The sequence below is a fragment of the Chelmon rostratus genome, chromosome 14 (assembly GCF_017976325.1).
Source record: "Chelmon rostratus isolate fCheRos1 chromosome 14, fCheRos1.pri, whole genome shotgun sequence".
Classification (NCBI taxonomy): domain Eukaryota; kingdom Metazoa; phylum Chordata; class Actinopteri; order Chaetodontiformes; family Chaetodontidae; genus Chelmon; species Chelmon rostratus.
In genome coordinates, this window is record NC_055671.1 from 14,645,131 (window position 1) to 14,661,068 (window position 15,938).

The window sequence follows — 15,938 nt, forward strand, 5'->3', positions numbered from 1 at the left end:
TATGTATGTCTGCATCAACAGGTTTTGTGGAAAGATGTTGTGCGTATTTGTTAATCTGCTCAGGGAGAATGGGCAGCACATAATTCATACCATTGTGAAAAAGTTGCAATAATATCTTACATAGTATAGTAAATAGTGATAAGGATAACAAGAGCTTGACATAACACAAAAGTTGTTGTAAGTTATTACAACAAAACAACATTCAGTTGAACAACCTAAAAAAAATAAAGATTAAGAGCAGCAATGAAAAATACATTTATAAATGCAATAAACAAAAAATATATATTCTTTGTTCTGTAAAACATTAATATTTTTTTCGTTCTTCAGCTGTCTTAAAAGGTGAAATTTGTTGTTGTCTTATAGTACTGAAATAGTGATATAGTACTGAAATCTTGAATGTGGGACTTTTACTTGTTATGAAATATTTAATAATTCTGATGTTGCTATTTTTACCTAAGTAAATAAAATGCATCAATAAATATATTGCGTTGAAAGCGAACCATACTACATTACCCGACTGCCTTTGCTCTAACGTCACCCGGTGAATATGTTTGATCCAGCTGAGCCACCATACTTGTTGTGTTTGTTTTAGTGAAAGCAAAGATGGCGAACGAACTGGACCGAGTGCGAATCTCAGCTGCGGAACTCCGTGCTGAAGCGTCGAATTCAATCAATATTACGGACTTTCAGAAAGGTGAGACGAAGTGGACTAGGTGCCTGAAAGGAACACATTCGTGAAAAAGTCACTAACTTGAAGCGAAGAAGTATCCCAAGTTAGCTGAAAGTAGCATACGGAGTTGCTAAGTTTGTAACCAGCTAATGTTGTTAGCTAGCAAGCTATCTACCTGTACATTCTTTGCTCTCGCGCGTTCCGTTTTAAACGCCCCCCTCAACCGTAACGACACGACTGTGTGTGTGCGACTGTTGTCACGAATTAATCCCGTTTTTAATAGTTTTCGCGCCGTTTCCTCTATTTTCTTCCGATACTTTTGAGTACATTAGTACAACTGATGTGCCGTTATCATTTGCATGCAACGTTGAATGATTTTGTGACTGATGAGCTGTACTCACGACGTCGTTAAGCGTTATCTTTAGTTATTACATTATGTTTATCCCTGGTTGTTATTTTATTTTCTGACGTTGACTTTTAATTATGCATTCTTAACATTATGTTTTTTTTTTACAGTTGTAATTTTTAGTCTCGCGATTTTTTATTGTTTACTTTTTGTCTGTTTCAGTTGTACAATGTGAGGCACTTAGCTGAAAGGTGCTATATTAGTAAATAAAGATGATTTGAGTTCGTTGACTTTAGAGAAGTAACTGTTTTTTTGCTGAAGAGAATAAACAGTTTATTTGAACACTCAATTTAAAAAGTAGTGATGCTGATTTTTTTCATGTATAATGAATGTAATTTGTAGTGGGTCACATTAGTTTGTGTATATGCACATCTGTTTTTCCTCTTTATTTTTATCGTGACGACTAATCCCATGAAAAACAGACTGATCTAGCTTTTCCTTAAAAACAGATTGAAGAGACACTCCATTGCACTTGGTGACATATTCCATTGGGATTGGGATTTCCACTTGGTGACATATTCCACATTGGAACTGTAACTTATTTTTAGTCAATCCAACATACATTATTCTGCTGCCCTCAATACTTCGCTAGCTCACAGCTGTAAATAATCCTCAGCAAATCCACTTTTTACTCCTGTCTATGTATTGTTTTCTAAAAACTACAGTGATATCCTGATAAAAGTAATTATTGAGCCCTTTTTAGAAATGAAACTGTTTATTTGAGAGCAATTTTTAAAGTTTTATGTCCTCAGTGGGAATGAATGGGTTGGGGTCTGAGCGCCATAGTCATGGGTAGGGAAGTCGAAAACTAACAGACAGTCTAAGGCATTGATGAATTTGTTCTTTTTAGGGGGTGTGTTGATAAGAAAAGAAAAACAGAATAGGCCAGCATTAATCATACCCATACTCCATCTATGGTGATGATGACCAACTTTGTTTTTCACCATATTAATTTCTTCTTTCTATGTGTTTTTCTTTCTGCAGAGGAGCAACAGGAGCAGCGCATGTACAAGCAGCAAAGGAAGCGTGAAGGAAAGCGTCCTGATCTGCAACGCTACCAGTCGGTAACTGGCCATGGACGGCGTCACCGTGACAGTGAGGAGGGAGAAGCTGCTCAAAGTGATCCCCTGGCCACTGATTCATATGAGCATGATCAACCATCACAGAGGGAGAAAAAGGAGGTGTCTGACAAAGTTTTAGAGAGACATGGATGTGCAGACAGTGGAACGGGTACTGACAAAAGGGAAGAAGACAGGGTGAGAGGTGATGGTAGTAACACTCAGAACTGTCGAAAGGGCAGCCAGTCGCAGACTAAAGCTGAAGCAAATCAAGCAAAAGTATTTGTTGAAAATGACAGAGAACACCAGGAACCTGCTGGAGCTGCTAAGACAACAAAGAAAGCCCGCAAACCAGATCAAGAATTTTATCAACCTGGGAGCCGGAGGAACATTCAAGGAAAGGACTGTGGTGTTGGAAGAGAGCAAGATAAGCCTCCCCCAAGGAAGCATGAGCAGAAAACTGAACCAGAATCACCATTGAGTACAGGGGAAAGGGAGGGGAACAATAAAGTATCTAAACAGAGGCAGGGAGGGAAAGATGAAGTAAAAGGTAAACAGGACAAAGTGAAACTGTCCATTGAGACAAACAGAAAGAAAGGAAGCCGAGATGTGGAAAAACCCCCATTACCCTCTGATGTTTCGGTGGAGAAAATTGTTAACAAAGTAGAAAAGCTCAGCGTGAAAGAAAAAGGCCAAGTTGTTGAAGAGTCCAGCTGCAGGAGAGGGGAAACAACTGATAAGGAAAGGAGAGGTCAAGAGGGAGGAAGAAAAGAGGCAGAAGAAAAGGCAGAGAAGAAGAGGGAAAAGGGAAACCGCAGGAGAAGAGGGGAGAAAGAAAAAGAGAGGAATCAGGATTCCCGAAGAGGAGAAGATGAAGTAGGTGGTGAAGGAAAGAGTGACTTGGGGAAAGTTGAGAAGGAAAGAGACAAGAGAGTAGCAGAAGCGGATAGGGATAACAAACCAGGTAAGACAATAGAGACACATCAAAGCAAAGGAAGAGAGAATCGCAGAGAAAGCAGAAGAGGAGATAACAACAACAACAACAGTCGGTCCAGAGATGCTGAGAAAGATGGTAAGACGCAGGGAAATGTAGATCGGGCCATAGAAAAAGGTGATAGAAAGCAATTCAACGCAAACATTACAACACCAACCTCAAAACGCTATTCCAGATCAGATATTCGACGCTCACGGAATCGAACTTACAGCAGTAGCTCAGCCAGCAGTGTGACCAGCTTGGATGGTCCTGGACTAGGAATGGATGTAGAGAGTACCAAGTGGTCACGCTTGGAGACTAGACACAATAACAGAGAGGGGATAGTAAATAGAGGGGAAGGAAGAAGGAGTCATTTACAAAGCTGGACCACGAACGGGGAATCATCTACAGAATCCCTGGAAGGGAGTGAGATGAGTGACATAGCAGAAGATAGAAGGAGAAGAAGAAGAGGTGGAGAGGAGGAGCTAAGTGCAGAGAGACGGAGGGAAGAAAGGAATAAACCAAAGGGAAACAAAGGTGGAGGTCGTGGAATCCTAAAGGTTTCCCTAGAAAAACAGTCAGGTACCTCATCAAACAGTGGGGTTGCACAACATCACAGACAAGGCTTGGTCCCTCGTGGCAGAGGTGGGGGTATCCTGGTGCTACCAGCCCGCACAGACATCTCTAATTCCCCTGAGGTTGGGCAAAGGCTTCTATTTGGTGGAATTAGAGGAGGAGCCGCTTCCAGGAGTAGAGGAGGCAGAGGAGGAGGAGTGAGACGACTCTGGGATCCAAATAACCCAGACCAGAAACCAGCTCTTACCAGCACCCAATCCTCACAGCATTCATCTCTCCAACAGCCTGTTTATCTTCAGACTGGAACTGGATATGGACAACTTCACTTTCTGGACACAGACGATGAGGTAGCAGGCAGTCCTCCGGTCCCCCAGGGTGAGCACTTTCGATCCAAGCAGGCTGCTGCCATGGCCTACTACAAATTCCAAAACTCAGACAACCCCTACTGCTACCCCATGCCAACCAGCAACCCACACAATCCTGGCACAGCCACTAGCCCACGATATCCATACCCTTATATGGGAACCTACCAAATGGCTCCCACTAACGGTGTGTACCCGGGCCCTGGTGTGGGTCAGTTCTGTGGGAGTTACAGGGGAGCAGGTTATTCCCAGTCAGGTGCAGGAGGCGCTATGACATTTGAAGAGGTGGAACAACAAGCCAGAGGGGAGCTGGGGAGGCTTCTGAGGGCTGCAGATGCACAGGAGCTCCAGCTCAGTAACCTGCTGTCCAGAGACAGAGTGAGTGCTGACGGACTAGATCGCATGGCCCAGCTCAGGTGAGGATGCGGGGGGAAGGATATGTGTTGATGGCATTTTTGTGTGTGTGTGTGTGTTTAAAGTTTTACTCTTTTGTTTTGTTGCCGCTGGGAATAATTAATAATAAAATAGCAGAACTGATCAAGTTGGCCTATTGAAAGTGCATTTTCCTGTTATGCCCTTGTGTTTTCTAGAGCTGACCTTTTGGGGCTGTATGAGCATGTCATCCTGACAGACATCGAGTTGTCAGACTCTCAGAATGTGGATCAGGCTTTGTGGAAGAATGTCTTTTACCAGGTCATAGAACGCTTCCGGCAGCTTCTCAAAGACCCCACCTATGACAACACCCCACATATTAGGAACATGCTGCTTACACTGCTTGATGAGGTAAGGAATGTGTGGGAATTTCTGACAGAGTAGGATTTCGCAAAATAATTGGGGTTTTGCAAGGAAGGCAGATTAAGGTGTGTGTCTAGCGTTGAAGATCTGTGTGCAGTGTACATAAGACAAGTGCTTAATAACAGTCTATTTGGGCACTTAATTAGATATATAGTTGCAGCCTTGCTTAGAATTTGGGTAAGTGCTGGGATCAGCAAACCCAGAATTAGTATGACTGTATATAATTAGATAATATACAATGTGTTTGTTTGAATTTGTGTCCAACACAATTTTACAGCTTTAATTTCTTGTAGTGGTAACAGAGCACATAATTCTCATCACTTTTTCATAGGATTTTGAATAAGAGGAAAACCTGGAAAGTTTGTATGTGTGCATACATACATACATTGAAGATGAGTAACGATGGAAAATTCAGTCATTTTTTTTCTTCACCGTAACTTCACTTGCATTGTGATTATTGTCTGTGTTTCACAGGGAGCACTATTCTTTGATGCGCTACTTCAGAAGCTGCAGACAGTGTACCAGTTTAAATTAGAGGATTACATGGATGGCATGGCTATCAGGGCTCGGCCTTTACGCAAAACGGTACACGCCTTTGAGCTCCTTTCAGTCTTTGTGTGTTTGTGTGTGCATTTAAAATTCAGAGATTTATCAAATAATCTGTGTGTGTGAGAGTGAGTGAGAGAGAGAGAGAGCCAGGCAGTGAATACATTGCTATGTTACTAACAATGTAGTTGCTGATGGCATCTTAGTTGTTTGCTACTTGTTAATTGTATTAACAGTTGTGTCCTAACTGAAATTTGATTGAAGTGAATTGTAAACATTTTCTTGTGTTTCTGTCTTTTTCAGGTAAAGTATGCACTTATCAGTGCTCAGCGCTGCATGATTTGTCAGGGAGATATTGCACGTTACAGGGAACAAGCGAGTGACTCGGCCAACTACGGCAAGGCTCGCAGGTAGGTAATTTGAGCATTCTCTAGGTATTGTGGAATTCGTTATACACATTGAAGAGTACTGGATGTGTATTGGCATTAAATGTTTGATATGAGTCTGGAGATTACATTGTCAAAGTCTGGTAACTTGTAAGTTCAACAAGGGGTCAGGACTAACCTTTTGTGATGGGACAGTTTTTACACCTGTTTAATTTCTCCCAGACAACAGGTTTTCATTTTAGTCATGATTATTTTTGAAAGTTCCCCTACGTGTTTTTTTCCTGAGATGCTATCTGGTGAAGACAAGAAACTTTACACCATAATTGATGAAGTTACTTTCTAGCTGTATATGACTGGCTAGTGAGAATGTCATAATTTTAAGGTAGAAGCAGAAAACAAATGCCAAATCTTCCTCAAAGTCCCTTTGATGGTATCTCATGGCAACATCTTTTTTTTTTTAAGCTGGTACCTGAAAGCCCAGCAAATTGCCCCCAAAAATGGACGCCCATATAACCAGCTTGCCCTGCTGGCAGTCTATACAGTAAGTGATATGGAACTTATGTTGTTGGAGTTGGATTTCTATTTCTTTGCAGGCATAATTACATCATTGGAGTTAAGTAGCCTGTTTTTGTGACTGATTGTATTTCTCCTTGCATGTCCCAAGGATGATTGAAAACTACAGATATATTTTCTGTTTGCATCTGCCCAGTGTGTGTCCTTTGTGGGATGCCTCCCTTCTCTTACTCTCTTCCCACCTCTCTCATTTACAGAAACGGAAGTTAGATGCTGTTTATTATTACATGCGCAGCTTGGCCGCTTCCAACCCCATCCTGACTGCAAAGGAAAGCCTGATGAGTCTGTTTGAGGAAGCAAAGCGAAAGGCGAGACACACATTTCTATCATTAACTTGTGTCAGATGATTTTTTTGTTTGTTTTTCTTGGATCGAAAACCTCTGAAGGTCACCTCAGTTCTATCATAAGTTCACAGCTTTGACTCTGATACACTCATAGAAAAAAACTTTAAGTCATAACCTTGGAAAAAAAACATTGTGGTTTGTTAGTGGACATTAATTATTGGTTGGAAGAGAAGTGGCCTGACAGACGTATAATCGCAAGAGGTTATTAAGAAGGGAACTGTCAATGTAGCTGGCCTGCCTGAATAATTGTATTACTACTGCGATTTTGATTCATAACTCATCTTGCATTTATTCTTGCCCTTGATACATGTACTTATTACTTACTGAATTTTTCATCAACCTTGAATTCATATAAATATTAGTGTGTATTATATAAAGACAATTTTAATGACTTAGATGTGTTAGCTTATTAATTCAATCATTTTCTTAATTAATTACCTTACTAGTATAGCTGGTCAAGTTCACTTTAATCTTGTGATTATGCTGAGACTTTAGGCAGTGCAAGTGCTTCTTGATTACAGACGTTGTTCTTGTAGGCCGAGCAACTTGAGCGAAGGAGGAGGCAGGAGCATGAAGGGGGCTCCAGGGGTCCAGCAGTAAGAGGAAGAGGAAGAGGGGAAGATGGAGCACGTGTGGAGGTTTGGATTCGCCCCAGCGGACAAGTGGCAGCCACATCCTCACAGAGAGGAGGCAGTGAATCCAGCAGAGACTCTGAACAGGACGGAGAGCTGGGCAGCCTAAGTGCTAGTGATGTAAGATCCCCTTCTTTTGCTCTCTCGTACACACACGTACATAGATTCTCGCGTGTCATATGTCTTTACATGTATGCACTCAAAAACACGTGTGTGTGTGTGTGTGTGTGTGCGCGCGCATATTTTTGTAACAGGTGTTCTTGATGGGGTTTTTTGTTGTAGTTGTTTGTTTTTCTAAAATACTTAAAGGCACTGATGTCTGTAGATATGTCACACTGTTTTATACAGCATTTCTTTTCCTCTCCCTTTTTAATACAATTTATTTCCTCTGCTTTTACATTTGTCCTCTCTTTGGCTGTGTCCTCTATGTTCATTTCTTTTGACTCTTATTTACTCACTCTGTCGTCATCTCATTTTTACTTTTTCAGTATTTCCTGGGCCCTCATTTCTGTATACTAATCTTTTGTTTTCATTGCTGTTATATGTTCAAGGATGTTTTTAACCCCTCTCTTTACCCCCTCTTCAATATTTTCTTATATGGCCCTTTTTTTGGTTTGTTTGTGTTTTTGCTTGTAATGACTCACCATCTGTTTATTAAGTAGTAAGGCATATTTTTCTCAAATATGTGTATGGAGTTGCTAAACATCCATCCATCCATTTGTTTGCTGGGTATTCTGTCAGTTGTCACAGTGGCATTTGATAGAACAGGATGGGTTAGATATATTTTCCTGGGCACCTTCTGTCAGCACCAACTAAAGTGACGTTGAAGTAGATATAGCAGGTAACTGGGAGATGTACTGTTTTCTTAGATTTATGCATCCTGTAGCCCATCAAGGGGAGACACTCAGGTGGCAACTAACTATATCAGCTGGTCCTGTTATGAGTTAGATGCATGTGACTTGTTTCTGTGATAGAATTATGGTTTAAGATGTGGTGAATCTAATCGTACACAGTGGATAATTTGTTGTAGTCAGGAATGTGTTTTTCTAGTGAATGATCATAATATCCATACCACCAGGTTCTTGTTTACTTTACTGTATCAATCATAGTTTGACTGAGGAATTTTTTGACATGCTCTATAGCAGCCCCAGTGATTATGTTAATAGTAACTTTAAATAACCCCAAAAATGTGGGAAGTAGCTTTTTGTACTTACTTTCTTGTCTTTTTAACAAATCTGTTTTGTCTCTCTTCAATGTGTCTTCCTCTGTTCACTATTTGTCAGTGTATCCTGTTGATAGAGGCATCTGTATGTATATCCTCTTTGCTCTTTCCAGCTTCAATAACCTTTCAGTCCATTTCCTCCCACCCCTATTGTTCAAATTCCCGGGTGCATTTAAATGGTGACATCAGCTTCAAACCTCTCCTTGTGTTTTGTCCATTGATGAGGACATGTGTTTTTTGTCATGTGCTGTGCTCTGAGGTTTGTAGCTAAATAAAACTGTTGCCCAAAGATTCATAATACTTTTGGCTGTCTCCTTCTTTTTTCTCCAGCTAAATAAGAGGTTCATTCTGAGTTTCCTCCATGCACATGGAAAGCTCTTCACTAAAGTGGGGTGAGTGATGTCTCAATTATTCCAGTTTTTAATTTGACTGAATGAGAATACTGTACAAACTGAAAATTTTATTTTTGTGTGCTTTTGTGTCTTGTTTTTTTTGTATTTTATGAATGTGGGGTTCTTGCCTATACAGCATGGAGTCCTTCCCTGGAGTGGCAAGCCGTGTTCTGCAGGAGTTCAGGACGCTGCTGCAGCATGGCCCTTCCCTACTGGGCAGCACACACATGCTGCAGATCATCACTATCAACATGTTCACCATACACAATGCCCACAGCAGAGGTAATGCCCCACACACACACACATTATTTTTATCATTATCAAATAACACATATTGCTTCAAAGCCTTAACACATTGTGTTAATCTTCATAATTGATGCAAATGCATGGCTAGGGACTGATTTTATGACTAACACGGATTCCATTTGTTGTGTATGTTTTAAAAGTTAACTTATTGCCATGTTTGAATTTGGCCATTGCAGAGTTGACAATGGCTCTTTGACCCACTTTAAATCTCCTCAAATGCAGTTTATTTGTTATGCAATTGAGCCTGGGCTGCAATCAAGTCATTGATCATTTTGATAGTGTTCAAATACTGTTTCGAATACTTGTCTCTGTCAGGCGAAGAAGAAGTGCGGTCTGTATTACATGAGCAAAGCACTGCCCTGGGCCTCGGCATGTTTGCTCTGCTGGTGCAGCGCTGCACAGAACTGCTCAGAGATACTCCTGCAGGTACACACACACACACACACACACACACACACACACACACACACACAGACAGAGAGAGACAGAGAGTAAGCTCCACACGTTGATGTTCAGTTTAAGTATTGGATCAGCAGCATTTATTGAAGTTGTGGTTCTACATTAATCCAATTCAGGTACTTTGAAATTATGGTCAGCATTAGTATTAGGGTGTTTTCATCTGTATCAGTTGAACAATTAAAGGACATTGAAGTGGAGATTATTCATAGAGCTAACTAGTAAACAGTGTATTTGAACATGCAGTCAGCTTTTTTTGAAAATACACTATTTTTAGTTACATGGCTAAAGTGTATTTTAACTGTATTTAGCTGTTTTTACCTTCTAATAGTAAACTAATGTTAAAGATAATTTTAAGAAATGACATGGTTTTTGATGGGGCTGATGTTTGTAGATGCCGTTGGACTTAATTCATCTTTATCCAGCTCAAAACATCATCCTATTATCTTTATAATGGGAGTTACAGTTGTTTGTGCTTCATTGTTTATTATGAAATGTTTTATAGACGCCTCTCTTTCAGAACCAGTTCCCATGGCAGATGGAGAGAAGGAGGGTAAAGGGGGGGAGTTGGAGGGTATGGTGAGGGTCTCTGCCTTCCCCTTGGACCTTAGAGAACTACTACCAAGCATCAAGGTCTGGTCTGACTGGATGTTGGGACACCCAGACCAGTGGAACCCACCACCATGCAGTATAGAGTGAGCACTTTAAATTTGCGATAACTGATGATGTTGGCCACTTGAGGGCAGTAGAAACACATTGTGGAAACAACATTTAAACATCTTCGCCTTTTTAGGTTGATATGGGGAACCTGCTAGCAAACAGTTACTTATTTAGTTACGAAGCAACATTGTCCTTCGTTTGAATTCTTGTCTCTGGTGGCCTGATGAATGCAAGTCCAATATTCGTTGTCTTTTAACTCTCTTTTGGTCTCTACCATCTCCTGAGGAAAATATCTCTTTAGCTGCTAAATGCACCACACGGCAGCTAGTTGCTAATTTGCCGTTAAGTGCTGACAGGTTGTTGGCAGTCGGTTACTAGAGGTTTTTCACTGAAAACCACTTTAAATTACTGTGTTGGTTGTGCTTGTGGCTTCAACTGGTAATTTTACATAAACCACACACACAAGACAGTAGTTCTTTAAGATGCTCATTCCTCACCACCACCTGTGGTTTCTCCTCTCTATCAAGTTGCTGCCCTGATGTTTGGCAGTGCCTTGCTGACCTGTGTAACGTGCTGGCACGTGTGGACCACGGGGAAGTGCCGCTGTACAAAGTCGACACTGATGAAAGTGAAGGAGATGAGGAGTTGACTGTCCTGCAACTAAAGGAAGACAGGCTACTTGCTGGCTTCGTCCCACTGCTGGCTGCACCACAGGAGCCCTGTTACACAGACAGACACACTGACATGGTGAGTGGAAAGTTAAATATTTCATGATATTGTAACACTGCAGCCCTGGTACATACTTTGACTCCCGTGGAATGGCTGAATACTCGTTATTCTTCTGTTGTCATCAGAGTGTGGAATTTTACATTTGACCATCCTCTTCTTGTTCACATGTACATGTACCTTCACCCTCTTTCCTCAGGCAATAGCAGCAGATTGTAAGAGAGTCACGGTGTTGAAGTACTTTTTGGAGGCTTTGTGTGGACAGGAGGAGCCTCTGTTGGCCTTCAAGGGAGGCAAGTATGTCTCTGTGGCAACTTCTCCATCAAACCACTCAGTGGATACAAGGAGCAGGCAAGATTCTCTAACAGAGAAAGAGGTGAGGGTCTTTCACCTACCTTTCCTTTAATAACCTTTTCTCTTCACTTATGTAGCTCCCTCTGTTCCTTTTATCTCTAAGTACACTCCTTCTTTTAAAATTTTACCTACGAAAATGTATGTAAACACTAAAAGTAGAGAGGCTGTTGAAAGTAGTGAAAGCCAAATTTCTGAAAATGCGTCTTATTCACATCTGTGTCTGTTTGGCAGGATGATGACGTCATAGTCGAGTCCTCTCTCTCCGCATCAGAAGGAGAGGAGGATGCCGAGGAGGCTGGAGACAGTGAGAATGACATCAGACAGCTGAAGGCACGACGCCACGCCCTCGCTAACAAACTTGCACAGCAACAGAAGCGCAGGGATAAAATACAGGTAAAACTGTCACACATATGTACCTAAAAACAAATATTCAAATTGGGAAGTAAGTTGTAGTGGGCATTTATCTGTTTGTTTTACATTTTATAGTTGCAACCTTAAACAACAACCAAAGTTACCTTTTCAGTTGTTAATGGAGTTTTACTAAATTTCAATTTCAAAATAACACCAGATTATGATGATAAAATCCCATTAAAAAAGTTACACCTTTCATTCATAAGGAAACCCCCTATGGGCTACTGTTGAAGTGTTCCTAATTTGTATGAATGGCAAAAGCATTTCAGCATCTCATTTCTGTGTGCGTGCGTGTGTGTGTGTTTTCCAGGCGGTGCTGCAGACAAGTGGGCAGTTGGAGCTGGAAGTGAGGCCTCTCTTTTTGGTTCCAGATACCAATGGATTCATTGATCACTTGGAAGGGCTGAAGAAACTCCTTCAGTGTGGAACATACATAATAGTTGTGCCGCTCATTGGTAAGACTGAAAGAAAGAAATTAAATGATGAGCCTGCTCTGTAGTAAGAGGGATGGAAGAGAATTGAATTGGGGTGTTTGTGTGACATGTTTGAAATAAGAATGCCCACTTGTTCAGCATTTAGTGTAGAAACATGGAATTTTGTTTATGTTTACTCGTGATGTGATGTGTGTTTTCTATCTCAGTGATTACAGAGTTAGATGGCTTGGCTAAAGGCCAGGACACCTTTGGTGGAGTAATGGGGTCAGGAGGGCGCAGCAGTGGCAGCCGGGGCAACTACAATGTTAGTGCGACCCATGTGCGGGCCGTGCAGGAAAAGGCTCGGTTGGCAGTGGCTTTCCTAGAGAGAGGATTTGAAGCCAGGGAACCGTACCTCAGAGCCCTGACAAGCAGAGGAAATCAGCTCGAGTCTATTGCCTTCCGCAGTGAAGACACCTCTGGACAGCAGGCAAGAGTTTTTTCCATTATCAGTTTGTTTTATTACCTTTTGGTAATTTGGTTTCTTTTGCTGGCAAGAAGTGGTTTACTGCTGGTGGAACATTACTTGTATCAAATGTTTGTACTATTTTTCAGTGACGTACTTCTCTATTCTTCCTCAGGGTAACAATGATGATGTGATTCTGTCCTGCTGTCTCCACTACTGCAAAGACAAGGCAAAAGATTTCATGCCTGATCAGAGAAGTATGTAACGTTGACTCATTCAGTGTTCATATGTCCCCATGGCACATGCAAACAGTGACAAACTCTTACTCCTCTTCTCCGCTTCTCCCTCCACCCCCCCGCACAAACACAGATGGGACTGTGAGGCTTCAAAGGGAGGTGGTGCTCCTTACAGATGACCGTAACCTGCGTGTCAAAGCTTTGACCCGCAACGTCCCAGTCCGAGACATCCCCGCTTTCCTCAGCTGGGCCAAAGTGGGCTGAACCAGGCTGAGCTGGAATCAAAGGAACCCAACTGCTGAAGCCTGCTTGCCACTCAGCCAAGGAGAGAAGACACACTTAAGCAGAAGAAGAAGAAGAGGCAATAACAGGGGCGAGGAAATGATGAAGAAAGCAAAGAACCACCTCTTAAGTACAAGCAAATGTAGTGAGAGCAGGGTGGTTTCAATGAGCTTTTTCCCCCCTTGTGATGAAGTGTGTGTGTGTATTTATGTGTTGAGATCAGTGAGCTTCTCCATAAAGCGGCAAGGGAGACTTATTAAGTCTCAGGAAGGCTGGATTGGAAGGGAAAAAGGAGGTAAAAATGGAGCGATTTGATGTGGAAGTTGTGTGGTGGTCCAGTCTCGAGCCTCTACTCCTAGTTAGTGAGTGTACTCTGCAAGCAGTATTAAAATTTGAGGCTAATGATAGCATGAGGCAGAGAGGGAGAGTGTTAATGGCCATTTAATTGATTAAAGACAGCAGTAATGACGGCCATAACTGGGACTCCCACACATCTCTGAGGGCACAGTCATATTCGACTGCTTTGGCCACTACATGAGTGCTGAGAGAAAGCTAGGTGGAGAGAAGCACAGCTGGAGGGTCTTTGTCAGTACAGTAAAACGTGGCTGATTGTAGTGAAGGTTAATCAAGACCCCTTATGCAACCATGACACCTTCATGCAGCTATGGTATTTCCTGCTAACCCAGGAAGTGCCTGTTGCCTGTTTGGTAACTTGGGTTGTTCCTCCAGCTTGATGCTAACATTGAGGTTAATGTAAGAAAATGTTTTTAACAAGTCAGCAACAACAAAAAACATTCATTTTTATTTCTGTTCCTGTTGTTTTTTCTTGTTTTTGAACTTGTGTAAAAAGTTTTATTTCCCTCTTGGAGGCCATTTCTCCATTTTGTATACTCTGATAATAAGCATCTGCAAGGTTTCCCCCAAAACAGTGTGAACCATAAGCTCTTTTTTTCAAAATCAGATCTGGGTGCAAATTATTAATTTGTTTTTGAGATGTATAACAAAGGTGTAAGATTATAAATATCAAGACTACTCAGTTTATGGTGAGTTTTCAGTTCCAGATTGGGCTACATTGAGTAACATAAACTTCCCACCCATCCATAACTTACAAATATGGAACAAAGATTTTCAAAATAGTGTTTGACCAAGGTCTACTTAAGACAGCCACGAGGTTTGGAGATGGATTGGTCCTTGACATTGACTTTGCAGATACTTAATTATCGAGTGCCCATGGTGATTATTCACTTAATTTCCTTTTCATCTTTACACTCTAGGTTTTTTTTGTGCTTTTCAATTCATACCACCACTGCAGTTTACCTTTTAATAAAATGTTTTTAATTGCCAATACCTATTTTCCTGTTCACAGTGTGACCTGGAGAAAAGGTCGCATATCCACTTCCATCCACTTCCAATACCCACTCAGTTGAAATAAACTGCGTGATGTATACCACCATAAATCACAGCCTGTAAAATTTCCATTGTGTTCAAACAACACCGAGCTGGCACATTGTCAACAAACATTTAACACAGGGAGTACTTGTGTTTGTATTTTTGCTTGTGCTACATTGCTTCAGGAGTTTCTGAGTTGTTCAGTGTTTGTTTCTGTGTGCATTTGAGACCGTGTCTGGATGCTCAGAATAGATGTAATCTAAACCTGTCCTCTGGTGTGATGCATCATACATAATTCATGATTAACTCATCAGAGTTTGATAATATGCATTTAAAATAATACTGTATGTAGAAGTGGCTGCCTTGTTTTGTGTTTGTCATGTACCTTTTCAGCTTGGCTTATACAGCTTCAGTCAGCAGTAGATGTTTCTGTATCTGTGTTAATCACAGACAGGCTTCATACTTTTTTCAGCTCCTGTTCTGGTGCTCTTTTAGTGTTCAGTACAATCTATGGTGTTAAGTAGCACTGCTGCAGTGTTTTATTGTTGGAGCAAACATAGTAAATACATAATCAGTTTAAAACAATTACTTTTTCATCTTTCATCATTAAAAATGTTTTAAAGTCATTGCTTTTTTTTGTTTTTACCTCATTGTGCAAATAAGAATGTGATATTACTGTAAGAATACGTTTTGACTTTATATTCAAGAGTCCCTGTGAGCCGACATGAATAGTACCAGCACTCGTGAAAGTGAAGCAGCTAATTGAACTTCTATTATTTACAGCTGTACTTTTCCTTCTGTGACCTGTCAAAATGTCTGCTGTGAAAAAGGCAAATGCAACGCAATACTCGTATTGACTTAATCTTAAATCTTAATGTAGAAACATACAGAGCCAGATGCAAATGTTGACATAATGAAATGTAGTTATTAATCCATTAATAATGAACCCAGATAATCAAAATTATTACAAGAATCAAAATGCATTCTACACAACCAAATTATCTGCAATTAAGCTAGATCTAAATCACTGACACTGAAACCTTTACATGTGTGCCCTCATGTGGTAGTTGAAGATGACACAGGTGAGTTGTGGGTGTAGCACTTCGTTACAGGGTCTTGATAAATGGATGAAATGAGGAACTGCGTACATAAACCATACTGCAACGACCAGGGTGGCATCTGTGAAAAGACATAAATTTAAGGACCACAATTATTATCTAGATGTATTGAAAGACTGAATTGTTCTGGTTCAGTCCTGATATGTTATTCTTAAGGCAGATAAATTGTGATATTCCAAGGCCCAC

At 41.0% G+C, this 15,938-nt stretch overlaps 1 protein-coding gene across 2 annotated transcripts; it reads left to right on the forward strand.

Moving 5' to 3' along the window:
* The first annotated feature begins 603 nt into the window (after window positions 1-603).
* On the forward strand, window positions 604-15,254 carry smg6 (SMG6 nonsense mediated mRNA decay factor). Of its 2 annotated transcripts, none has more exons than XM_041952447.1 (19): window positions 604-694; window positions 2,061-4,461; window positions 4,636-4,828; window positions 5,315-5,425; window positions 5,690-5,796; window positions 6,235-6,313; window positions 6,543-6,653; window positions 7,226-7,441; window positions 8,874-8,935; window positions 9,072-9,217; window positions 9,557-9,667; window positions 10,203-10,392; window positions 10,885-11,104; window positions 11,283-11,459; window positions 11,669-11,830; window positions 12,159-12,303; window positions 12,489-12,751; window positions 12,903-12,984; window positions 13,097-15,254. In XM_041952447.1, the coding sequence occupies exons 1-19, from the start codon at window positions 604-606 to the stop codon at window positions 13,225-13,227; spliced, it is 4,998 nt and encodes a 1,665-aa protein (XP_041808381.1). In that variant the 3' UTR covers window positions 13,228-15,254. The 2 variants fall into 2 exon arrangements, with proteins under 2 accessions (XP_041808381.1, XP_041808382.1); XM_041952448.1 differs by having other exon boundaries at window positions 10,218-10,392.
* Window positions 15,255-15,938: the final 684 nt, after the last annotated feature.